We start from the raw sequence: 26458 nt of genomic DNA, 5'->3' as shown, positions 1-26458 counted from the left end.
TTGATTTTTTGAACTCTTGAATATCCAAAGACCTGCAGCTCTGTTACACACCATCCGGAAAGTCATTCATTGACCAGTCTCTCTGCTATGGCCTGAGACATGGCTAAAAGGAGACTATGGCTGGTACAGTTACCTTGGGCTTCTGTGCTTTTCTGATCATATTTCTCTTCCTTTAGCCTAAACAAAGCCAGGATTGCATGGTGGGGTCAGAGTGGGTGTGGCATGTGGCGGGTGGGGGGGGATCAATGTCAACCTTCCGGTCGATCCTGACTTGATGTTGACGTACAGACTTTCAGTTATTTCATGGGGTCATTAAAACAAAATTGAATTTTGTTTAGCTACATAAAATAAGTACACATAGAGAGAATAGATTTAAAGAGAGGTATCTAGTAGAGAAAAATAAAAGAACAACCATGGGAAGAAAATATATAAACAAGGAGAGGAATTATGTGTGTGTAATAGGAGTGTAAAGATGGTTGGGAAGATAAGCTATGGTATTTCATGTTATTTATTATGATGGAGATCGATGCATACCAAATGTATATTGTATGCTTGGGCTGTGATATCTGAGGCTGGCTTTTGCTGATGTTAACTCTTTCATAGACTTTTCCTTTCTCTTCTGCCACAAACTTCAGCCAACACCCTGACCTGACCTTTGGTCTACCTCTCCAAACTGCCCCAACCCTAACCATACCCACAATCCTCTCCCCTCCTTCTGCCTTCTCCTAGTGCTCCATAGCCATATCCCTCCCAATCAACTCTGCCCATTAAGCCACCCACTGACCTCCTCTTAATACTGCTTCACCTACAAAAAAAAAAAAGAGCCACTCTCTATTACACCAGCAGACAACAGAATGTGTAGGATATAGAGAGAGACATAGTTATACTCAAAACATAATGGGCTTTGGGTAGAATAGGCTTTGAGTTGAATGCTCCAGAGATAATGGAGTTTATGTGAGCTAAGGCCACTGCCTTTATATAATCAAGTGCCAGGAAACAAAGAACACTTACTATCTGTCTATAATGGGCTCCTGGGAGACAGACAGAGAGAGAGACAGAGAGAGAGAGAGAGAGAGAGAGAGAGAGAGAGAGAGAGGAATATGCCTGGCAGCGAGTGCTCTATCTGAGACAGTGTGTTTCAGTAAATGTGACAACAGTAAATTGATTTTCCATCCAGTGGAGGGGGACCTTTCCTTACAGGTGATGCTCTTCATACGGATGCTTCAAAGAAATTGTGTATGAGATGAGGCTGTTCCTTTAGGGTAATATATTAAGTGAAAGGTATGCCGAACAGAAATGATATCATCATATGTACAGCGATGGGTTAGCAGCACGGCTGATATTTTAGTATGCATATGCTTAGGTTCAATAGACCATTAGATCTTACACTGAATGACAGTACTCTGTTCTTTCAGTTCTTTCTCTCTTTCTTGCTTTCTTTCTTTATCTGCACTCACCAGTGTTGTAGAACTCCACCTGTATGAAAGTGCAATTCTTGAAGAATGATCCAACTGAAGTTACATCCTCAAAATGGCAATTCAGGAATGTGGAGTCTTTGAAGGTGACAGATTTAAACTTCATACTGATGAACCTGAATGATCAAGAGTTAAAGAACAGTCAGATAATCAGTGCCAAGAGTGTCTCAGCAGTCCTCAAGATATTAAGAGGTTGAAGAGGTTGAAGATTAAAATATTCAGTCATGTTTTAACATTTAAATTCCAGGGCAGGTCAACCACTCATTTCATTGTCGTTGTCTGTATTAACTTAATTATTCAGAATATCCATTCAGAATCTTTTGGGATCACTTGTGTATTTTCTGATTATTTTGTTATTTTGAAACAAATTAGATTTTTTTTTCACTATTTAACAGTAGCCTTCTGTGATGAATTCAGTGCTAGTCACTTATGTGTTTATATTTCTGCCTTTTTCAGCCTCTTCAGTTTGACTTTGAGAAAGGCATTTTATGCCAAAACTTTGTCCGTAAACTGTACTTGAGAACCCTCACTCTCCTATTTCACATTCTAGGTTTTTTTTACAAGATATCTGGGGCTTGCATTTTTAGAATTGATTAGATTTTTGGCAAATATTTTGCCACCTCTGTAAGTATGTGGTTCAGGTGCCATTGTTCAGTTTCTGAACACATTCCTTTTAAAATAAACCACTAGTAACCATGGCAACAGGATAGCTTTCTCTTACAGGTCATTTTGGTATAAGTGATTATCTTGTGTCACACAATATCTGTGTCCCACACAGATCAAATCTGGGTGCTTCCAGTATCAGTCGCTGGGGATTTTGTAATGTTCCCAGCTAAATCTGCCTATGTTGTCTGTTATCACTGTGTGTAAGCCATGTTGCAGGCTGAAATATGATTTTGTCGTTGATTTAATCTATTAATAAATGTGCTTTGTCTCCAAGACCTGAAGCTGCTGTAGACAAACAACACCAAAGAGAGAAAGAGAGATAGAGCAAAAGATGGGCAGTGGGGCAGAAAGAGGAAGCAGAGAGAGAGAGAGAGAGAGAGAGAGAGAGAGAGAATAAGTAAGAATGGATAAATGATTAAATGATGTTGTGGATACAAATGATAGAGGGAAAGAAGAGGGAAAAGAGGAGAGAGAGAAGATTTTCATGGGGTAGAGGATATGTGATAAGTAGAAGTAAAGGGATGGAAAGCAAGAGAGGAGGGAAAAGAGAATGAGAGAGAGAGAGAGAGAGAGAGAGAGAGCTAGGAGTATGATAAGACTTTAATTTCCTGCTCCTGGGGCAGATACAGCAATGGGTTTGGAACACTGCAGTTGTATTGTACATTGTTTGTAATGAAGACAAATTATCTAGCCATTCTCCAATGAGAGAAGCTACCATATCCACCTCACTATATGAGAAGGTGAATATTCATACTCTGTAGTAATTGGAGAGTGCTAAAGTGTTAAACTGAAATTAACATTACAGCTTTTACACCATGGCTTTACTCTCAAGTTGTCAGTTTCATGCAATATGAAGAAACCACAACAATATGAAGAAACTTTTGAATACAATTCTGCGCTTATTGCCAAAAATTGTATCTTAATCTTGTTCTAGTGCACAACTGAGTTTTTTCTATTGCTATTTCACTGTTCTAGCAGTTAGTGTTATACACTAGTTTCATACATTAGCATCGACAATGAGACTATTCTTATTTGTTAGTGTCAGTTCTTGTTCCTTTCTTCACCTGTCCTTGATGAAGACTCCATTGGTATGGATCTGGTTCTCTAGGGTGAAGTTAAATGTGAAATCCTCAATGCGTTCATTCTCATGGATCTTCACACGGGACGCATACTCGTCTGCCTGTAAGTGTTTGATGACATCAGGGAACCAGACGGACAGCCCATAATATCTGCACACACCGGAAATGACATCACAGGACTATGACATCATCACACATTAAACATACACAATACACAAACATAACACTGATCCTTAGTCTTTACTAAGAGAAATAAAATATGACTTTTAAGGAGAGCTGGATAAAACTTAGTCAGTGTTTTTCAGTTTTTTCATCATTGGATAAAAAATGAAGCCCTGAAGAACTAACCCTACAAGCTCTGTAGGTATGTGCTGATCAACTGATCAAAGACAGGGTATGTGGGCATGTGTGCATAGCTATGTGTTATGAGTATGTGGGCTTGTGTGGAGGTTTGCATGGGAGCATGTGCATGCATGCCTGTAAATGTGTGTGTGTGTGTGTGTGTGTGTGTGTGACACACACTGGCGGTGGGAGAGCAGAGCTTAATTAATTAGTGTGCAGGAGGGGGGTGTTGTAGCTGACACAGAGCAGAGGCCTGTGGCAGATGCTCAGAGTGTAATTGGTTGTGTTCATACTCTCCTGAGGCAGAGTTCACACTACCAACCTGTTACTTAGTCAACAACACACTCAAAGAAAACCCCTCAGTGTATATGTATGTGTAGGTTTGTGTTTGTGTGCTTTCCTGTGCAGGTGTGTGTGCGTGTGTGTGTGATAAAGAGAGAGGAAGAGGAAGAGACATATAGTGATAGTGATCTTAATTATGAGATCTCAGCTATGGACATTTTATGTGATATACACTAACAGCATATTTTATGGGCCAATAAAACTTACATGTAAAGAAAACCATTTCACAAAAAAAAACCCTCACACAATTCTTGAATTGAAAATGTAGAGGAGAAACTGATGGGAGGGTGGAAGATAAAAGAGAAGAAGGGGAGGATGAAAGGGAAGATAGAAGGAGGGAGGTGGAGGATGGGTGTCAGAGCTGTCCTCCTCCTGACGAACTAGACAGGCGTGGGAGAGACCAAACACATGCTCACACAAACATATACGCCTGTGCGCACATAGAAACACAGACAGACGCACACACGCACAAAGGCAAATGGCATGCAGAAGCCTGGATTAAATGTGGGCAGAGAGAGGTGAAGCAGTTAAGAGTAAACATGACAGAGAATTTTAGAACAGGAGCAAATATTTCAGAAGAGAATTTGATAGTGTGGAACGGAACAGGACGTCACAATAGCATTGAACGTAAAGTGAATTGTCATGGAGTAGAACACCAAGAACGTCTAGAACCGCCGAGAAGACGTAGGTAACCGCAATAAAGAAAAGAGAAATTAGAAGCAGAGGAGGTGGAGTAAGTGGTGAATGCAGAGGAGATGGAGTGTGGAATGTAAAGAGAAGACATGAAGGGAGCTGGTCTCACTGCAGGGCTCTGTGGAAGAGATCACTCATCTTCGCTACATAAACTCTTCATTTAGTTATGGCACTTAAAAGCCTTTAAAGCGGGAGAGCATAACACAGAGGGAGCTGTATCAGTTTGGTCTAAGGAGTTTGTGTACTGTACTTCTGCAATTTTATGGGTCTCCATATGCAGATCCATCTCTGGGGCTATCCATCTACATAACTGTAGTAATTACAGAGAGAACAGTCCCTCTTGCGCAGCTCCATCTCTAGACCTATCAATCTGTCTACAGTACTTACAGGGAGAAAAGTCTTCTGTAGAGAGATTGAACTCTAGGTCTTTGTACCTGAATAATAATGGTAATTATATGGAAAACAGTCCCCCTCATGCAGCTCCACAACAGGGCTATGTATCTGAATGATTATTGTAATTAAAGGGAGAATAGTCCCCCTCATGCAGCTCCACCTCTGGGCCCATGTATCTGAACGACAATGGTAATTACAAGGAGAATAGTCCTTCTCAAGCAGCTCCACCTCTGGGTCCATCCGCTTTAATAAACAGCCACTGTGAGTACCGTAATTAAAAAGGACCAACACTTCATTGTGACATCACAGAGAGAACAGAACAACACATTATACTGTACACTCTGCAAATCCCAAGTAAGGAACTGTGGATCTACTGAGGTTGATGCTTCTCTCTAAGAAAATCATACAAAGCACAGCACGTTTGCACATTTGTAAATGGTCACTCTAACACTGCTCTGCCCTGTCAATGTTCACACCAATACAGGCATTGGAATCCATTCTTAAAGGGTCCCATATCATGAATAGATTTGGGTTTAGCTGGGCACACCTAATTAAATGAATTAATGGCTTAATAAACAGCTAAAACTTGAATCAGGAGTAGCAAAGTTGAACTGATAGAGAAACACCAGAGCGGGCACGATCTATAATTGGAACTATTTGTGTAATGTTGAAATTAACAAGTAAATAACGGATACACGGTAAGTAGATCTTTGCACAGGCAATCAGACTGAATCGATCTTTAGTCCAATCTGATGAATGTGGGGACAGAGCAGACTTGCTCTCATGCTGACACTGGCAGGTCTGTGAAGCATTAGAGCTACATACACACTGCTGAGGGACTCTGATAACAGATAACAGTGTAATCAGACACAGGCATATCTTCATTAGAGAGTGGATTAGCTGTGGTTAAATAAAATAAATTAAAAAATTAAATGAAATCAAACTGAATCCTGTTCTCCAGGACACTGCTAACTAATAGGCACAGCCAAAGGTGCAAGGGTCATAATCCGTGAAAAGTCATGATGTTGAGTCATTGACGCAGTTTGAAGTCTGAGGATGACAGACAGAATGGCAAGGCAGTGACATAAAGGTGAAAAAGAGAGTACTTAGTGAAATATTAGGTATATCAAAGTGAGAATTGAATTGAGTTGAATTGAATTGAACTGAACTGAACTGAACTAACAAATATCAAATAAAATCATATTGTATTGAAAGGAAGCAAAGTAAGGGAGTTGAACTGGGGCTGAACTGAAGTTACTTCTTACCCAAAAGACAGAGAGAACCAGACAATGGCCAGTTTGACAGTGTTGTCTTTTACAGGGTAGTCCCAGCATCGCATGAATGTTAGCCAGATCTAAACACACAAAAAAAAATCTCTGAATTATGTAGAATCACATTTCCTTGAAGAGTGTTCACACATACACACATAAGGCACACACATTTAAGATATGTGTGTACTCCAGGGTAAATTCCCCTGAGAGGAAAGCTTTGACTGTAGATGTGATATAGTGAGTTGTAGAGCGGGCAGAAACACTCACGCCACGCAGTTCACTTTTAATCCTGAACAGGACTTTTGAGGCAGGGTGAGCCGACTCAGACTGCATCTCCACCAGTTCATCCAGCTGTTTGGGAATCTTAATACGATTCACCTGTAAGGGGCGCCACATAGACACGCAACATAACGTAACAGAATACAAAGATTTTAAAGAAATTGTATGTGAGTGCGTGTATATGTGTGTGTGTACGTGTGTGTGTGTGTGTGTGTGGATGTGTGTGGATGTGTGTGCGTGGTTCTCTGGGACGGGCCATGTGCTGTGGGTGTGTAGGAGCTGGTAACTCACAGTGAAGACTTTCTCTGGTTGGCCACGAGCCCGCATATTGGTGTCATGGATCTGCTTGAGGACCATCCAAGCCTCGTCATGTTTCCCCGTCTGAGAAAAGGAAAGAGAGGAGAGTTCACATGTGCATGGGTCTTCACAAACACACACACACACAGACACACTGCTAAACTTATAAGAAAGCAGACTGTGCAGTGTAACCTGCACACCAACCAGCACACACATATTCACTCTCTCTTTCTCCCTTTCTCGCTCTCACACACACACACACACACACACACACACACACACACACACACACACACACACACACACACACACCTCTAGGTAGAAGCGTGGGCTCTCAGGCATGAATGTGAGTGCTACGACTGCGCAGACGCAGGGCAGGGCGCAGACCACCACAAACACTCTCCAGCTGTGGAACTGATATGCTGAACCCATACTGAAACTCCAGCCTGCACATCCAAAAACACAGTCAGTCACAGCTCAGAAACATCATCACCTCATCACAGGTCCAACTAATGAACCCATCAGAGGAGATGTAACACAGGAGCTTAAACCTGCCTGCAAAACAAACAGACAAACAAACAAAAAACCCAAATCAAATATGCATGGCAAGTGCAGTGTGACAGTCTTGTTGTTTCCAGCAATGAGTCAGAGGCAAAAGCTAAACTGAATTTAACTTTGTCTGTGTAGCACTGGCCAGCACTGATCAGACTACAAGTAGAATAATGACCAAACAAATAAAAGAAAACAATCAGCAGCCCTGAATGTTGATCAATCAGACCCAAGGCTGCTTCTTTAGGTTTATGGTCAGTAAAGATAAAACTGGCAAAGACAAATCAGTCATGAGGAAACCACGAAAGTGAAATGAAACGCTCTAATTTCTTTCCAAATGTTTTTCAATATTTCTCTTCTTTATTCACTTGTGCTGAACAGCATCTTGGGTGGAATGAAGTGAAGGAGTGTGAAAATGAGACAAAAGAACCCTGAGGAGTAATAGAGATAAAGACACACATATACACACACGCACACATACACACACACACACAGAGAGAGAGAGTGAGAGAGAGAGAGAGAGAGACAGACTCACCCACACTCACAGAGACAGACAGACCCAAACACACGCGTACACACACACACACACACACACATACACACAGACACACAGACACACACACACATACACACAGACACACACACACACAAAGCCTCTTAATGAAAAATGATTATTAAACTCCCAATCATTTTCCACCTCAATGCAGCTTGCTCTTGTTCTTGAGAATGACTGGAGGGAGTATTACACCATATGGTTACAGAAAAGTAGAGAGAGAAGGACAAGTTTTCTGTAATAAAACTGACAGAGTCATCCTGTGTAGCTGGTTGGAGGCGTTGAAAAGACAGCTGTTTATGAGAGGAGATGACAGAATATTTCCATCTCTGAGGAATGAAAACTCTCAGCTGGAAATACATACAGTACCTTTTCCTGATGATTTACACTTATTTCTTCACTTTAACCTGTGGCCTTCAACACTACAGATCAATACCACAAACTAACCACACACACACACACACACACACACACACACACACACACACACACAGAGCACTCCAGAATTCCTGGTGGTAATGTCCTTTGTGGATAAAGCAATTACCAGAACTTCAGGGTCAAAAGGACCTCAGGGAATAAACAACATCATCACAACACCAGAAAGGATTATTTCAGAGAGCACAGACTACCGCCGCTCTCCTATCACTCTTTCTCCGCATTCTTTTACTCTTTCTCTCTGTGGCCCTCTCTCCGCATGCATCACTCACTCCTACACTCTCTTTCTATCACTCTCCTCTGCTACATCTTCCCACAACTTCTGTGTGGCAACATGCAGACACTTTTCATAACTGGAGATAAAGAATGTGTTCTCAAGTATCCTCCTTTAGTCTCAAAGAGGAGTCTCCATTCACTAAAAGGTGTGAGATCACTATCTGGCAAAGCCGTCTTCTCACTTACTAATGCAGTCTTAAATAATGGATCATTATCTGGCAAAGCTAGAAAATCGAAAATGGGATCAACAGCTGAAAAAAAGTGCCCTCTCACAAACCAAAGAGCCTAAAAACAAGTTAATTATTTTGTAAGACTGTACTATTGATGACTCCAAAAAAAAAAATCCTGGAAGTGATGTTTTCAAGGCAACGGCACAAAAATCAATGCACCAGATCATTATCTTTCTAGCTTCACAAGTTCTAACCATAGTGAATGGGTCATTTTTTGGCAAGGATTCACTGCAAAGGGTTGAATCATGAAATGACGGTGACACAGTGCCTGTTAAGTGTCATCACGACTGTGTCTTGAGGGAGGGAGAGGGGCAGTCCATAATGAAGGTCAGCATGTAAAAGAAGAGGGCTGGTAAAAGATCTCATTAAAACTGATAGTGGATTCCACTGGGGGACACTGCCAGCCCTGGATTATCTGTGTGTGAAAGAGACGGAGAGAGTGAGGGATAGCGAGTGTGCGTGCGTGTGTGTGTGTGTGGAAGGGCTGGTTTGTGTATGTGAATGTGTCAGAGAGTGTGTGTTTGTGTTTGTGTGTGAGAGAGAGAGAGAGAGGGAGAGAGGGACAGAGAGAGAGAGAGAGAGTGTCTGTGCATCTCTGGTGTGTAAGAATGTGTGTGAGTGAGTATATGTGTGCAGGCGTGTGTGTGTGTGTGTGTGTAGAGCTGGTTTGTCTATTTGTGTATTGCTGGTGTGTGTGGGTATGTGAGAGAGTTTCTTTTGGGGTATTGCTGGTGTGTGTGAGTGTGTGTGTGCGTGAGAGAGACAGAAGTGCTGGTGTGTGTGTGTGTGTGTGTGTGAGAGAGAGAGAGCCTGGTTCTGCCGCAGTGCTCGGCTCATTGACTGCTGAGGGAGAGGGAGAGTTGAAGGACTCCAGTTTTAGGGAGAAACTGAAAGTGTGAGTGTGTCCTTCTCACTCTCTGCATTCAGCGTGTGCACAATTTTTTAAACTTATTGTATGGGGTGGAGAAACCCCGAACTACTGTACTAAATGAATACTGACATAAAATCCTCAGTGCCTTTAGATGTATGAAAAATGTATTGCATATATTATATATGTACAAATATATAAATGTATATGTATATAGTTTGAAAACATATTTTACTTTCCTTGTTGCATGCTCTTTTCAGGAGTATCTCCGTTATGGCGTGTTATGTTGTGCTGCATGGTGTTTTGTTAAATTGCATTATGCTGTGTTGTGTCGTGCTTGATTTTCTTGCATTAAACTGTGTTGTGTTGCATTGCACGGAACTCCGTTGTGCTGTGCTGGTGTGTTGCTGAGTCAGTCAGCTGTAGGCTGGACTCCATTATATACATAATCCGTGTAATGAGATTTTCAATGGCAGCAGCTAAACATGGACCTGCAGGGCGCTCAGTAACCCAGCTACTGAAATGCAATTACAATGGAACGTCTGGACAACGCATAAAACACACATACACACACACATGCACACACACACACGCGCGCGCGCACACACACACAAGCACACAGAGACAAATGGACAGAGAGAGATATCGACAAGTATAGTCTCTTTCTCTTTCTCTCTCTCTCTCACACACACACGCACACACACACACACACACACGCACACACACACACACACACACACACACACACCAACGCCTCATTTTCAACCAACATTCGCTCAAACATGCAAGCACACATTGTTTCTGCACCCTTCCAACCCAGAAAATGGTGCTAAGACAAGAATCATTAATCAATTGAACTCAATTATGAACTCTATGTTTTTCACAGGAACAAGTAAGAACGGAGAGAGAAGAGGACAGAGAGAGCGGAGGAGAGATGTCACAGTGTTTTACAACTGCACCTTTTTTATCTCTCACGGTTCACACTCTTTTATAGAAAATCAATTTTGTTCTCTCTTAATGAAACACTCCTGTTGCTGAGAGGAAAAATCCCTCTCCATTCAGCTAAGCACATGTGAACTTTAGGACAACACAAGTGTAAATATCCATGCAAAGTTTTAAATACTTCCATAAAAATACTGCATAAACAGCAATGCAGAAATGTGTTTTTTTATTTGATTCAAAGTATTGCATAATCAAGAAAAGAGAATTTGTAAAAGATGGAAATTTATGAGATTATTCTCCAACAGTTATTCACTGTAACAGCCTCTTATCTATATGTGTCTCGGTACAGATGAAGAGAAGAGAAGAGAAGAGAAGAGAAGAGAAGAGAAGAGAAGAGAAGAGAAGAGAAGAGAAGAGAAGAGAAGAGAAGAGACTGAGGCACTGTGACGTCACAGCACTCGTGGACAAACCCCAGACCTCCTCTAAAAGCCCAGAGTGTGAGCACATGGGGGTGAAGGAGAAAACCTAATTAAGGTTGATCAAGTGGAATAGAAACATGTGGTGAGGCTACACAACAGTCGACTCTTCCTCTGCTCCTATCCCTCCTTTATGCTTTTATCTCTTCTTTTTTCCCGCCTTATTTCCTGTGTTGTGCTGGTGATAAATTACAGGATGCTATCTCTTCTCCACTGTCTCTCTCCCTCTCTCTCTCCCTCTCTCTCTCTCTGCTTTGTGTGCCTTCATCCTTTAAATATCCCTGACATAGTCTACATTAATCATTTTCCTCCATCCTCCTCTCCCCTGTCCTTTCTCCCCCCCTCACCTCCTTTCTTCCAATCCTCTCGTCCAAACCACTTTCTCTGTCCTTTGTTCTGAACATCCTCTCCTCTCCCACTCTATTTGCTCCTCCTTAAATCAGCGTCTCTTTTCTGTCTCCCTGACCAGTTTGCGTAACCTGTTCACCTCTCTCTATTTGTTGGACTGGTCTTCTGCATTATGGTTGCACAGCAGGGTCAGATCTATCACTCTAAACGAGAATATCTGCGCAGTTGATCATTGTTTTATTTGCTTAATTTTATCAAAATGCAGTTGCTTGTCTTACATTAATATGATGAACCAAATGAATGACCTCCTCTCCACTGACTTGCATGATAATTTAGCGAATTGGATTAGTCCTTGCTTACAACCAATGAAGGGGTTACACATTACTGTGTTCAGTGAATGAGTCATTGCTAGCATCAGTCACACGTAGTGTCGTTCAAGTTACTGAAAATCAGTAATTAGTTACAGTTACTAGTTACTTCTTCCAAAAGTAATTGAAATGCTTAACCAATAACTGCATACAAAGTAATTAGTTACTAGGGAAAGTAACTTTTGCAATACTTCTAAATGTTTGCTTCAATTCTCTTATTAATGCATACTAAGCAAATCAAGGCCTGGCTGTTTGGATGGAGTGGCTCTTTGGTCAGTGGTGCTAGCACTGGGGTCTTTTGCGATTAGCTTTGTAGAAGCAAGTTGTTTTACCAGGTGCTTCAGAAGATTAGAATTACTACTCTTTGATGTGGATAAAGTTCTCACACCTGCACACAGACTACAACTCACCAGTATATTTTTGCCCGTCCGTATTGCCCATCCAAATAATGTCCCTATTTCCAGGACAGCTAGCTCACACTGCCCGAACTGTCGGCCGTCGTGTGGGCTAATACTGATTTATTGATTCACTCATTCATTGTACCACTGTAAGGGTGGGTGACGTTAGATCACAAACAGGAAACTGGGGGAATAGGCTGCATTTATCTGTTATAGCCTGCAGTTGTCCATTAATATTGTCATGCAAGACAAAAGTAATGAGTAACAAGCCTATTTTGCTTTATGTAATTTGAAAAGGTAATTAGTTACATTACTCCTTACCAAAAAAGGAGTGGACTTACAGTAACGCGTTACTTCCAACACTGGTCACACAACAGATAATCACCTGGGAATTGGTGTTGATACCATAGAGCTATCTGCTTGGCTAGTTGGTCATGTCATTTGGCATATAGTTACATGGTTGTGAAGCTGGTGGTATCAGCTACCATGGAGTTTCCTAACTGGACAGTTGGTAGTGTGGACAGTGATCTCTTGGTTGAGTCACTCACCATAGTGTGGTATAATGGCCCAGGCCATGGCAGAGGCATAGATCCCCCCAATCATCCAGAACATACACAGCCAGCTCAGATGTTCTCCCCGTTTTTCCCGAGCCAGGACCTCAGAGAAGAATGAGAACACGATGGGCACAGCTCCACCAATCCTGCAAAAGGACCAAAGGAAATAGAGTCTAGAACAGAATGAGAGAAACAACTCATACAACCAGTGTGACCAGTCATCCCACCAAGTCAAAATGTGTGCACAGATTTTTATTCACGCTTTTGTTGTAGCAGCAGACAGGCTCAGGAACTATACATGAAAACCAGGTCAAAATACAGTAGCAATCGCAGCTGATACTTATCAAGACACGGCTCTGAAATTCAGGTGTACGGACACTTACTGAAGGACTGAATGAAACCAAGAGGTGTAGATATGGAGGAACACTGAGATAATGAATGAGACACAGGTGAACATGGTAATCAGTCCATGAGCCGATTAGGCTGGTGATTAGAAAGCTAGCGACGCAGAGCGCTGATAGACTGGACTGGAGGGAAGTTGAGATGGAGGCGTGACACAAGCGTTATTTAAAAAAGAAAAAAAAGATTATCCGAGCTGTTTCTGTTCAGAAAACCTATTTTCAAAGACCTAAATTTTAGAATGCTGGACCTTTATGTTGACTTAAACATTTAGCTAATACAAATCTGTGTTTGGTCTGGCTTTGCCAAACAGGCAAAGGGGGCAGGGAATGGAATCAGAATGAATGATCAGCTGAAAACAGAGCAGGATGGGAATGATGTTGGAATGATTCCAAACAACACAGCAGTATAGAGTCTGGAATCATCCTGGAACAGCGAACAGCACATGCAGGAGTAAGAGTGGAATTATCTTGGAAAATTTGTGAGCAGAGAGCGGAATGAGGTTGGAATGTTCTTCGAATGATCCCAGAACAGAGTAGGACAAAGACTGCAATGAGGTTGGATGCAGAACAGCAGGATGGTCAGAGAACAGCATGAGAACAGCACAGAGTGCAGGATGGGCAAGAGACAGCAATCACCGCCCATTTCTCTCAGATTGCACAGATGAGAAAATCAATAAGCTCCGACAGAAGCCACTCTGGTACTTATCTGACAGTCTGAGAGAGAGGAGGAGAATGTGAGAGCATCAGTCTCTGTTACTGTCCATGTTTCACGCAACAAAAAAAACATAAAGAGGAGTGACAAAATCAAAGTACTACAGTTATGCTGTTTTTGTTTACTTTTTTCTCTTTTGTTTACTTTTTTGTTTGTTTGTTCTCAGAGAGAGAGAGAGAGAGAGAGAGAGAGCGAGAGAGAGAGAGAGAGAGAATGAAAGTATTCGTTTTTCTGTGGTAAATCTGTGGATGTATGAAAGTGTACCAGAGAGCAATCACTCAGCCAAACAGATGGTACACATTAAACTGATCTAAGACAAGAGCAGGATGGATCTTTAATCTTCAAAGAGAGAGGCATGCCATCTAATAACGGACTCCACAGTTAGAGTTCACTGAACATCACAAACTCTCTCTGCATACTCAGAGATACACTGAAGAGTGTAAATAAATACATATTTGGGCAAATATAAATTTGTATCCAATGAAAGAGTAAGAAATCAAAAAATGAGCATTTTTAAGTCCAAATGCATGCATTTCTACCTCTTAATGAAGTATAACTTAACTTAGCTTACACTGGCTTCTTGTTACTCCTTTTTTAAAACACATGATCAGTGTGTAACGTGACAAAGCACAATTTGCCCTTCTCCACTGACGTAAAACGAAACCCTAAAATTCTGTAAAATTTGAAACCAGGTGTTTAAAGGTAAAAATTTACAGTGCATTATATGTATGAGATAGTTCTATCTGAATTTATAATGAACTCAGTTCAGGATATGTTCACCTCAGGTAAACTTTGACCTTGTCTGAGTCCATTAACTGACTTTGACAAGCTGAGTAATTCTGTGGGTTTTGTTAAGCACCGCCCAATCTGCAGCAAAGGCTCTCCAGCAAGGACAGGAGACTGCCAGGAAAATTCAATTAGCAATAACATCCTCTGATGTATTGTTGCTTTAGCCCCAATAACTGACCTGAGGCCTTTTTTCTCTTTTTCTCTCTCTCTCTTTCTCTTTCTCTCTGTGTCAGCCCTGAGTTGGCTCCAGAGTGCTAAAATAACTGAGTGTAAGTGCTAACTGTGGGTCGTGAAGCTGTCTGTAAGGCAGGGGACAGGAGTAGATAGGTGGAGGAGAGCAGTGGGCAGTCTGTCTCTGTGTCTTTCTATTTGTGGGCTGGGGTGTGCCGCTCACAGCGGGGCCCTTATCTCTGTGTGTAGCCTGGCAAAATGTTCTAGAACACACAGGGGAGTCTCCAAGAGTTGTGAGTGATTTGGCCTTTTACTCTGAGAGAGTGAGAGAGAGAGAGAGAGAGAGAGAGAGTGGACCACACAGATAGGCAAGAGCTTCACATTCACTGAAAGAAGTCAAATTGGGGTCAAACATCTCCCAAGCATCAAGCAGGCTCAGAGACACTCCCTGGGCTACCCTAAAGAACATTGTGGATTAGCAGAAGTTCTACATAATAGTTCCTCAGAACAAAGAGCAATGAAAGAGGATGAGCAAGAAAAAGCAAGAGAATGAGTGAAATCCTAACCTTAACTGGTCTATTTTTGTTAGAAAAAGTAGTAAAGCCCAATAAAGGCTTCAGTCTTTTTACAGGTTGAGATCAGAGTTGTCACTTAATCTACTGTTCTTTGTCTATCCTCCAGTTTTATGACTCATTTTCTTCCTCTAAACGTTTAGTGGTGAAAGCGTGAACCACAAAATGTGGGTATGTGAAGTCGTGAGGCAACAGGAAAGTAAGACTCACCCGAAGCCGGACAGCATGCGACAGAAGAGGAATGTGCTGTAGCCTTGGACAAAGGAAGAGAGGAAAGCAAAGAAACCACTGACAGACATGCAGACCAGTAGACACTGTCGCCGGCCCACCTTGTCCGACAGACCCCCCCAGAAAAACGCGCCAACCATCATGCCCAGGTAGACGATACTGCCTGACAGGGGGGGAGAGGGGTAGAGAGAGAGAGAGAGAGAGAGAGAGGGAGAGAGAGAGAGAGAGAGAAAGAGAGAGAAAGAGAGAGCAGAGATTATTGTTTTTCATGACAAATTTAACTTTTATTCTGTCAAATGTTCATGTCTGACAAACTCCTGGAAGTAAGGAAAATGTTCCTTTTCTTCACAAACAGACACACACACATTCTCACACTCACTTTCTCTCTCTCTCTCTCTCTCTCACACACACACATACACACACAAGCTATTGGAAAACTCTTTTTTCATTTCAAAAATAAAACAAGAAGTAATGCACACAAACACTAAATCATCAATATGTCTTGCATGTGAAATGTTGTAGGAACCATTTTATGATACAGGTCATACGTGTCTCCTATATCATACTAACTGTACAGTTCAGGTTGCTGCTATATCCAGTTTAGCCCAGTACTGATCTTATGATCTTGTTTATAAGAATAGAATTTGATCTCCTGCCTTTCAAATTAAACATGCAGTGAATTGGACTGAATTGCAACTGAGATGAGTTGTAATGGGTTCCATTGTGCCTTTCTACATATTTCATTCATAAATTTCTGTGCACTTCTTTATCTGTCCCTTTCATCTCTTGCTTCTGTCCCTCTCAGATGAGTGAGTTTGTTCAGAGGACACTGAGGTGATCATTCATCCTGACCAGAAGACAGCAGACGCTACGTAAATCCAGTTTACTCGGCCAAGCCAAGATATGCTAATAAAAATGCTAATTTGCGCTGAAGGAGAAGTGATCGTTTGCTATCCCCCAACCCCCTGCTCCCAAGAAACTATTACAGCCCCCCCCCCCCCCCCCCCACACACACACACACACCCCCACCCCATCACTCTCTCTTTCTCTCTCCCTGCCTCTCTCTCACACACACCTCTCTCTCTCTCTCTCTCTCTCTCTTTCTCTCCCCCCCTGTGTTGTGATTGGATAGATATGCTGAAGGTACTCTTCCTTATCGAGTCCTGCAGATGTGAAGAGGTGCCCTGGTAATCCATTACTGTCTGACAACCATTTGAAACTGAACAGGTCTATGGATAACACTGAATGCGCAGAAATGAAATACAACCACCTGAGAGGATTAGTTGTTCTACTCTAGATATATGTACATAGAATAAAGAAACCAGTTACTGAATTCTAGATATGACTTAAATGTAATGCTAGGTAAAATTTACTGCTAATCCTCATTATTTGGACACTGCTTTACGTTAATGATGATATTTCATTGGTTTACATTAAATCTGTAGATGTAAGTGACTGATCTCTGATCTCTGTGTAAACATAAACCCTCTCTACTCTGTGTTCTACCACTGATTCACGAGGTTTCAGGCTATGCTTTAAGCATTATTGGCCTAAGATACTAACAAATATGTGCAACTGACCTTAGAAGCCAGCGTCTACTGCAGTTCTTTCTTACCTATAATCAGGAGACTACACCATAGCTACTATGCTAAAAATATAATTGCCCTGCTAGTTTCTGCACTCTGGATGTATCTGATACATGAGGCTAGCTACTAGACTCTGCATGCAACTGATTTAGAGGGCTAGCCTCCATACTATAACTGATTTAGAAGGCTAGCTTCCATACTCTAAATAGAATCTCCTCAGGTAATCTACTATACTCTGCGTACAGTTGATTCAAGAGGCCATGGCATACATGTTGCTACATTACACAGTAAATAGAACAGCATACTATATTACACATCAAATATGACAGTTGCATTGAACATTGAACATTATTATTTAGATGCTCAAATAATGCCATCAAGATTAGTATATCTGCTGTCTTCCTCGGATCCATCAAACCCTGAATATCTTTGTCCCAAGTGATTTATGCCCTGCTCGATAACAATGGTTGAATTTCACATCAAAGTATCTATTTTGTTGGTTTAACCTGAAAACCTTAAAAATACTGTCTGAGTGGCAACAACATCAACTACGCTGGCGTCTATATTACAATTACACAAACCTTAAAAGCTTGATGCTATGAATGAAAAACCCAAAAAACCAACAGCCATACCAAACATCCTGAAGAGCCTATAGCCTATTATCTTTTCCATCCATTTAATAAGAATTGTGTGCAGTCAAACAAACCAATGATCTGGGGCTAAAAACACAATAGAAACTGTTCACTAAAAAAAACTCTATCTCTTCAGATCATCTCATTTGGTTTATGGCGCTTCTCCCAATGGGCTCGGTTTCTGGGTTTCTGATTAAAGTCAGGGATGGGAGCAAATGGGGATGAGGATTCTATGGTGTTTTATTGGGGTCAAACTTAGGTCAGTATGCATGTTTTCCTGTCTCTCAGGGTCTCCTCTCAGCGGGGTTTCCACGGCAATGTGATCCTCAGTGGTCATCTTAAAGCCGATTTCATCAAACTGAAGCAGCAAACGATACCCTCACCTTAACTACATCAAACGACTCCCTGGATTCATATTGTCTTGGGACAAATATATTTAAAAAAAAAATCAAATAGCAGTTCAAACACTGTTTAAACTGTAGTCTTCAATGCAAAGACTGTCAGCAGCGTCGGGCAGAAAAGAGGAGGTCAACAAACGCTGTGTTCTTCGGATATAACATTAAATACCATGTAATTCCATTTGTCACAGAGGATTACTTTACTCAAAAATGATATCTGGAACCACAAGCTCCCCCCCCCCCCCATCTCTCTCTCTCTGCTTCAGTAATTAAGCCTTAAACAAAAATAGTATTCCCACATGCTGCCACTCTCTCTGTGCACATTACTGAAGACAGGCCCAGTTGACTGATTCTGCTGTTTGTTAGGACATGTTCACAGTGTCTGCCGGAATTCCCATGATCCTGTCATTCTCAACGGAATCCTGTCTGGTTTCCGCCTGTAGTGTAGGCTTCAACAAACCTTGAAACTCAACTAAAGTATACACAGACACATTTTCAAAACATGCTGTTGCAAAGTGAGACACAGTTGTGTCTTTCCAAAGCACACTTTGATACGTTTAAAGACCACGCAATATTTATCATTGTATATTACACAATTCATAACACAATTCAAAATACAAATAAATATCAGTTTACTGCTTTTGTTTCACTCATATTTGCAAGTGCCAAACAGTTCGTCCCAGCTACTGTATTTCCGTACCTTGTGAGCATAGAGGAAAACAATGCCGGCAATTAGCTTGTTGTTGCAGCAAAAGGTTTTATTAGCATTCTGTTACATATCCACCTCATAAATTAACCCCCGTAGAAGGAGAGATATGGGGGGAGGGAAGAGACAGCATAAAATGCACAGAGGGAAAAAAGAAAGAGAGATCAGTCCATTGGGACTCTGAACTGACATTTATAAGTTTTCTAGGAAAGGTGGATTAAGTTCTGTGGATACAGACTAATTTTATGCCCGCATAATTTTCCATGCTCCAATGTGTTTAGACAAGTCTGTATTAAGTAATATGCAAGCCTGCTGGTTGGAGCACAGCACAGATCTCAGCAGTTTCTGTAGTATGGTACCCTAACCCTTGTTAATTAAGGATGTACTATTAATTACTATGTTATGTAGCCACAGGCCATGTTTCCATTCAGTCTTGTGACCAAAATTAATTAAATGTAAGGGTGGGGGGGAAAAAAGAATGACAGATTGTGACTTTATAAAAGGACTGAAGGACATAGAAAACAGACTGTAATCCATAAAAGGAAAATCAGTATGGAAGGATTATAATTTCCACTAACTAAAGAAATGGATTCGTGATGCCATTAAGATGTCCTAATACAGTTAACATTAAAGCCAATAGTGACCCATTGAAAAGCCCTCACTAGACAGAGGAGAGAGCTGTGTAAGGGTTGACTCATCCCAGGAACTGTGCTCTGGAGTCACAGACCGATGGGAGGGAGGGGGTGGGGGTGGGGGGGTAATGGTTGGCCCGGATGTGCAGGTTCCTGGATGTTTTAATTACAGTATCTACAGCTTCAGCACTGCCTATCCCTCACATCACTGTGTTGATTAAACTGGGCTGTCAATGAGATTTCTGCTGCACACATGAAAACACAGACACGCACAGGTGGGTGGGTGTATACACAGACATACACACACACACACACACACACACACACACACACACACACAGTGAGTCAAATCAAGTATGATGCCTTTTAGGTGTGATGAGTCACAGAAGTTGAGCAGTTACAGGCACACATAGAGAGTTTGTGCAGTGTTAATGATTATGTGTTGTCTCTGGGCAGTACATTAAGCTGTGTGCTATTCCTCTTCTCATGGCAGGTTTATGGCACATGGTGTCTCTCATTTTTTCTTTCTCTCTGCAATTAGTTGGTCCTGCCATTTTCTCTCAGTTTTCTGCACTTCTCTTTGTCTCTTTTATTTCCATGTATAACTGAGGACCCTGTCCAAGCAAATCTAACTTCCTGTCATGGAAAATATATATCATTAACGCAGAATGATTTAAAACAAATTTTTTTTTTTTAACAATCCAAATTTCTGAATGTAAGAAACACCCCCTACTGTAGCAGAACAGTGAGACAGTCTATATCTGACTTATGACAGTTGTGTTCTCTTGGTTTTGTTGAAACCAGAGCTTGTGATCTGAGAAGCAAAGGTACACTGAGGTAAACGCCCAACAGCTCACAGAGAACCTCATTTGGTGTCTGTGACGACAGCCGCACAATCACTTTAACATTTCAATCAGTTACAGTGAATGAGAGAGAGAGACAGACAGAGAGAGAGAGAGAAAGAGAGAATCAGCGATCAATATCTCTGATAAGTCAATTGAAGTGGAGCTCAGGAACAAAGTGAAAAGAAATAAAAGCAGGATACCAATTGTTTCCTGTCAGTCCATTGATAGGTGATGTATATAGATGTATATGTCTGTATATCTGTATAGTTTAGGGGCTGAAGGAGGAACTGGAGAGAATGTTGAAGGTGGAAATGAAGGCGGTCTGTTCGGTGACAGGAGCGCTTGGATTCATGACCCCTGAGCTGAAAGAGTGGCTCCGACAGACCTTAGGAATGTCAACATTGATATCAGTCCAGAAAGGCACAATACTACGAACAGCAAAAACACTGTGACAACACTTTGAACAGCAAAAAGACTGTGACAATACCATGAACAGCAAAAACACTGACAATACTATGGACAGGAAAAAGACTGCGATGGACCTTCACACTCCTGAGGTGGTCTAAGATACCATCTACAAAAAAAAAAAAAAAATACGGTGACACAGGAATTTTATTTTATTTTTTATCACATCTGTATCTCAGTAACCAAAGAGTAAGCAGAATAAGATTTGATTTTAAATAACCGAGGTTGCATCATTGCTGTAAACACACAGGTTTACTTAAACTGTCGTTGACTACACCTATCAGACGTGGACCGGTGATTGAAATGTATACAGAAGATGTAATCCACCCTCTTTATTACAATCCCCCTGCTCTGTGATTCTTTTTTATCCCTAAAACTTTGGATCTAATTTCCTCAAAACATCTTAAGCCTAAGACCACTGTGAAAGCGTCATAATCATACAGACAGATAATAAAACATATATCTTTACTTATAGAGTATCAGGATGGTGAAAAAACAGAAGGAATGGATAAACAAAAGAAGGGATATTGTGAAGAAAGAAAAGGAAAGGTAAGGTGAGCCTGCTGTCCCCCTGAAAGGGCCCTAGAGTGTTGTCCATAACGGTGCCTGCATAAAAGGCTGGTTTCTGATTTCACGCTCTGATGCACAGTCTCTCTCTCTCTCTCTCTCTCTCTCTCTCCCCCTCTCTCTTCACGCAATCCTCAAATACTGCAGCATCAGCAATAGCACAGCAGCCTGTAAAACACACAGTTAATCTGCAGTCTCTCTCTCTCTCTCTCTCTCTTGCTCTCTCTGTCCATCTGTGTGAATTTGTGTGTATGTGTATGTGTGTTTCGCATTTACAAGAACATCAGTTAATAAGAAGTCTCTCTGTGTACGTCTGCGTCTCTCTGTTTGTGCATATGTTTAAGTGCTCGCAGTGGTTGGGTGTCTGTGCAGGCATAAGGATATAGTGCAGTGCAGAATTTGTGTGTGTATGTGTGTGTGAATGTAGATGGACTGAGAAATGAGGGGACCTTGCGCGGTGATCATTACGGTAATCATTAAGAGGAGTGGAGCGTGCAGTCATTCTGCAGAGAGAAAAAGAGACAGAGACAGAGAAAGAGAGAAGAGAGAGAGCGTAAGGAGGGAAAACAAGCAGTAATTACTGAATCAGAAAAAAAAAAAAACGTCAAAGAATGAGGGATGGCCGTAGGGTGAAAGATGAAGAGAAGACACAGGAGAGTTGTGGTGTGGAGAAGACAGGACTGATGCAGGAGGAGGTGAAGGAGTGAGGAAAACAAGGAGGAGCGGGGAAGTGAAAGGTGAAAAGAAAAGGAGGTATCTAAGGAGAGATATGAGTGTGTAGTAATCTCTGCAGTACTGTGTTATTCACTGCAGTTTAAACACCACTAACACCTTAGGTGTGTAGGTGGGAGAGAGATTGAGAGAAAAAGAAAAGTGTTGCGTGCAGGGTTACAAACTGATCCAGACATTGACACAGAGCATGCACAGTGTAAAGCCCTATAAGCTGTGACTTGTGACAACTAAGTGTGTGTGGCTCATTGTGAGCAGGTGTATGAGCATGTGTTTAACTCAACACACACAAAGAAACACACCCAAGGTGGCGTGGTTAAACTGCAGTGAGAGGCAGTTTGAATGAGCAAGAGAGAGAGAGAGAGAGAGAGCGAGAGAGAGAGAGAGAGAGGGGAAGAGACAGAGGCTAATCAAGGCTAAGTGTTGAGCATTGACCAACACATGATAATCAAACCAGCAGAGAACTCAAAGGGAGGGGCAAGAAAGAGGGGGGGGGGGGGGGGGGGGGGGGGGGGGGGGCGAAACGTTTTTTTTCCCTGGGAAGTACTTTAAAAAGAAGAATTTAAGATCAAAGACACAGTCCAAAAGAGATGCAGGATGTCATGAGACAATGAGTTAATGCTCATTAAAGTCATAAAGAGGTACAACAAGTGAGTCATGTACCACCACTATGCCAACTGTTCCCAAATGCCCAGACTTCACAGTTACACAGACATCAGATTAATATTATACATACAGTACTGAGTAAGCAATTTCTGCTATTTAAATACTAACCAAGAACTAAATAACAACGTTGGTGTGAATTACAAGTGCGAAAAGTGAGAATGAAATGTGATATTTTTAACATGGGTTGTGATTCTAAAACATCCACACTCCAGAAAATGATCAAATGTTACAGCACACTGTGTTTTGGGATTGAGAGAGAGAGAGAGAGAGAGAGAGAGAGAGAGAGAGCGAGGCATTTAGGTTACAGAACGTGAATCACACTCACTCACAAAGAACTAAATTTGTTAGCTGTTTACTTTGCTCTTAATTGTATCTCTTTTTGCTTGACCAACTCTGTTCTTTTCGGATCAAATAAGCAACTACACACTTTTTAACAAGGAGATAATCATTTAAACCCAAAGATAATTAGCTTCAACTACCAAATAAATAATTAACACTTTGTGCACTCTTTTACAAAAGCAGAGACATAAATACTGTGATTGTTCTTCATCGTGGCCTCTTTATGAAGGTCACTTCACACTGATCCACTAGAGTACCACTAATTGTGTCTGCTGAGTGTGTGTGTGTGTGTGTGTGAGGGAGAGAGAGAGAGAGAGAGAGAAAGAGAGAGGGGGGGCATGCTTAAGACGGTATTTTATTGAGGTGCAGCTAAAGTCACTACAGCAACAGAAGAAAACACATTGAAAATGGACGTTTAACTCAGATGTGAGGGAACGGGAGAGGGAAAGAGGATGTACAATGTGGTGCATTGTCACCAATGTTTCATTATTTCATCCGTACAGTAAGTTCACCACTGTTAAATGAACACTGATAATGCTGAATGCTCTTACATACACACTCTTGTTAAATCAACGTGGGTGAAGTTGCTGTGCTCATTTGTTGGATGGAAAAAAAATTCTTCTAACTTCCTTGAATTATACAAACAAACCATGACAAATTTGCACTATACATTCATATAGAGCTTCTTCAAAAACTCAAAAAATGCCACTTAGTTCAGACATGTAGAAGATTCAAGAGGCTATGAAAAAGAAGCATGCTTACATTGATAAGCTTACACACAAAACACACGCTCTGATTTTGGAGAAAAATAAGCTCTTCACTGGCAGCTCAAAACATCTCCCACTCATATGGTCACATACCTGGTACCATGACAACCCAGTTCCTGATCCAAACCCAATGAGATTACAGCGAAAATGTCACACCACCTACACACACACACACACACACACACACACACACACACACACACACACACACACACACTCTCCACTCTCATTACTGTGACACCAGATGAACACTCCATCAGTTCAAAGAGACAGCTTGTCATTTTTGGGTCTGATGATAATACATCAAACACCAAGCCAGCTGAAAAGATGTGAAGGAAAAAGGGATGGAAGAAAAACAGAGCGACAGGAGTTTGAAAACGAGTGTAAACAATACTGCTTATCGCTACAACCCTGGCTGACTGTTCAGTGAATCTCACTGAATCATTAGACACAGCTGCCAGTCACTCTCAATGTGCAATGTACAACAGCCATAACATCAAACTTTGTGTGTGTGTGTGTGTGTGTACCATGTATTGGTATCTTTCTGGGGAAGTCCCCAGTAAGATAGCATAATCTGACAAAAAGTGCCTGGTGGGGACCAAATGCTGGTCCCCCTAGCAGAACAATGTTTTTCTAAATTATATTGTTCTTATTGTTAAAACAAAAAGTGTCAAGACATTTCATTGGTTAAGGTTAGGGTTAGGGTTATGGTTAGGAATAGGTTAGTATTCTTCAGTTACAGGATAATGGGAGACAATGGGAAGTCCCCACTAGGATATCAATACGAACGTGTGTGTGTGTGCGTGTGTGTGTATGTGTTTGGAGTTCATTGTCTGAGTATATTTTTCTCTGTGTATTGTTTTTTTTCTGTTTTTTTTTTCTCTCAATTTATATGTATACCACTTTGAACCACTTTCAAAGTACATCATTATCTGTGCATGTGTCTTTATGTGTCTGTTTGTGTTAGTGTATGTCTCTGTGTGTGTGTGTGTGTGTGTGTGTGTGTGTATGTGTGTATGTCTGTTTGTATGATTGTGTATTTAAGCATGGGTGGATGTACAATTCTTTTCCTTACCTAGCCAGCCAGCTCCAGAGTTGGGCACACACATATCTGTCTCAGCGCTCGGCAGAACAAACCCCACCACAAACACCTCCACCCCATCAGACATGAGTGCCAAACCCAGCACCAGAAACAGCTGCCACTGGAACCGTCCGTGCCCACACTCCTGAATGATCAGTTCGTACTGCTGGGCCAACTCTTCTTCCTCCGCCTCCCTCTCTTTCTCCAGCTCTCTCCGATCCTTCGCTCCATCAGCGACTGGCTGCCCCAGCGCCACCCGACGCCCATCCCCCATCGTGGCGGGGACGCCCTGATACTCGCCCTCGTAGATCTCATCTTCGTCATCATGACCCTCTGTGGCATCGCTGGAGCCTTCATCTTCCTCGTTCTCACGGGGCGCCTTCCCGTCCTGCTGGCCGTGACGGTAGTAGTACTGATCTTCGTCGCCGTCTCCTTCGTCTTCATCGTCCTGGAAACGGCTGTAGGAGTGGCTGGAGAATTCGTCAGAAGCTCGGTCGACGGCCTTGTTGACCTTTTTGATCGCCTGGCGTTTGGCCTCTTTGGCCAGGTCTTTAGCTCCTTTGACCAGGGAGGTGTGGTCTCGATAATGGTCTTCCATTTCCAGCCCGCAACTGGAGTTTTAGAGACAGATTAACTGTGAGATTAAAGCACAGGAGGGGAGCAGGGTTAAGGTCTACTTTAAAAAGGTTGAGTGAATTGAAATGAAGGGTCAGTGAGAGACTGTCTTGAGGAGTTGGTGATTGTGTTCTGAGGTAGAGCTGGGTGAGAGATGACTGTATGTGTTGATCAGAATTGGGATCGTCGACCACAACGAGAGAGAGAGTCGATGCCCGTAACAGGAATGAAAGACCCTTCGTCCATTCAGTTAACCAGACAGGACACAACTGCAAGACAGAAACCAAAATAAACCAAACAAATGGTTACATTACAAAAAATCTTACATTTAAGTACATTATGCAGAAGCAAATGGACAACACACACACAAAAAAAAACTCAATGCAGAACAGATTCAACATTTAACCCATCTCAACCTCTGTGCCTGTGTAACCTACTGAGCTGTGGCCTTCCTCATGAGAGCCTAGTACCTGGCAACAGAATTAAAAGACCTGTCATCTTAATTAAAAACAGGATTTAGGATCACATTCACCAGATTTTGATATATTCAATAAACCAGACTTTTTGAAGCATGGCATTATGAACATTTGTAGGTGATTTTAGCATTGCAGCATCCTGGCAAATTTACACTTAGACTGAATTTCTGTGTGTGATGGTCTCTGTTTGGTCAGCATCTCTACACAAAGGACCAGAGAAGGTAAAGAATTAACATTAAATACATTA

General features: G+C 41.7%; 1 protein-coding gene across 2 annotated transcripts in view; it reads right to left on the bottom strand.

Annotated features, from left to right (window-relative positions):
* The window catches only part of LOC115807786 (synaptic vesicle glycoprotein 2C-like), a 28626-nt gene extending 2908 nt beyond the window's left edge, over nt 1-25718 (bottom strand). For both annotated transcript variants that reach the window (XM_030768936.1, XM_030768938.1), the window contains exons 1-9: nt 25115-25718; nt 15690-15870; nt 12829-12980; nt 7150-7283; nt 6832-6921; nt 6529-6639; nt 6256-6344; nt 3206-3370; nt 1458-1591 (exon numbers count right to left, since the gene is read on the bottom strand). In XM_030768936.1, coding sequence (XP_030624796.1) covers nt 1458-1591; nt 3206-3370; nt 6256-6344; nt 6529-6639; nt 6832-6921; nt 7150-7283; nt 12829-12980; nt 15690-15870; nt 25115-25718 — 1660 coding nt within the window. The remainder of the gene's footprint in view (nt 1-1457; nt 1592-3205; nt 3371-6255; nt 6345-6528; nt 6640-6831; nt 6922-7149; nt 7284-12828; nt 12981-15689; nt 15871-25114) is intronic.
* Nucleotides 25719-26458: the final 740 nt, after the last annotated feature.

Source organism: Chanos chanos, chromosome 3 (assembly GCF_902362185.1).
Source record: "Chanos chanos chromosome 3, fChaCha1.1, whole genome shotgun sequence".
Lineage (NCBI taxonomy): Eukaryota > Metazoa > Chordata > Actinopteri > Gonorynchiformes > Chanidae > Chanos > Chanos chanos.
The sequence above is the reverse complement of the archived record's forward strand: the minus strand, read 5'-3'. Positions and strand labels throughout refer to the sequence as shown.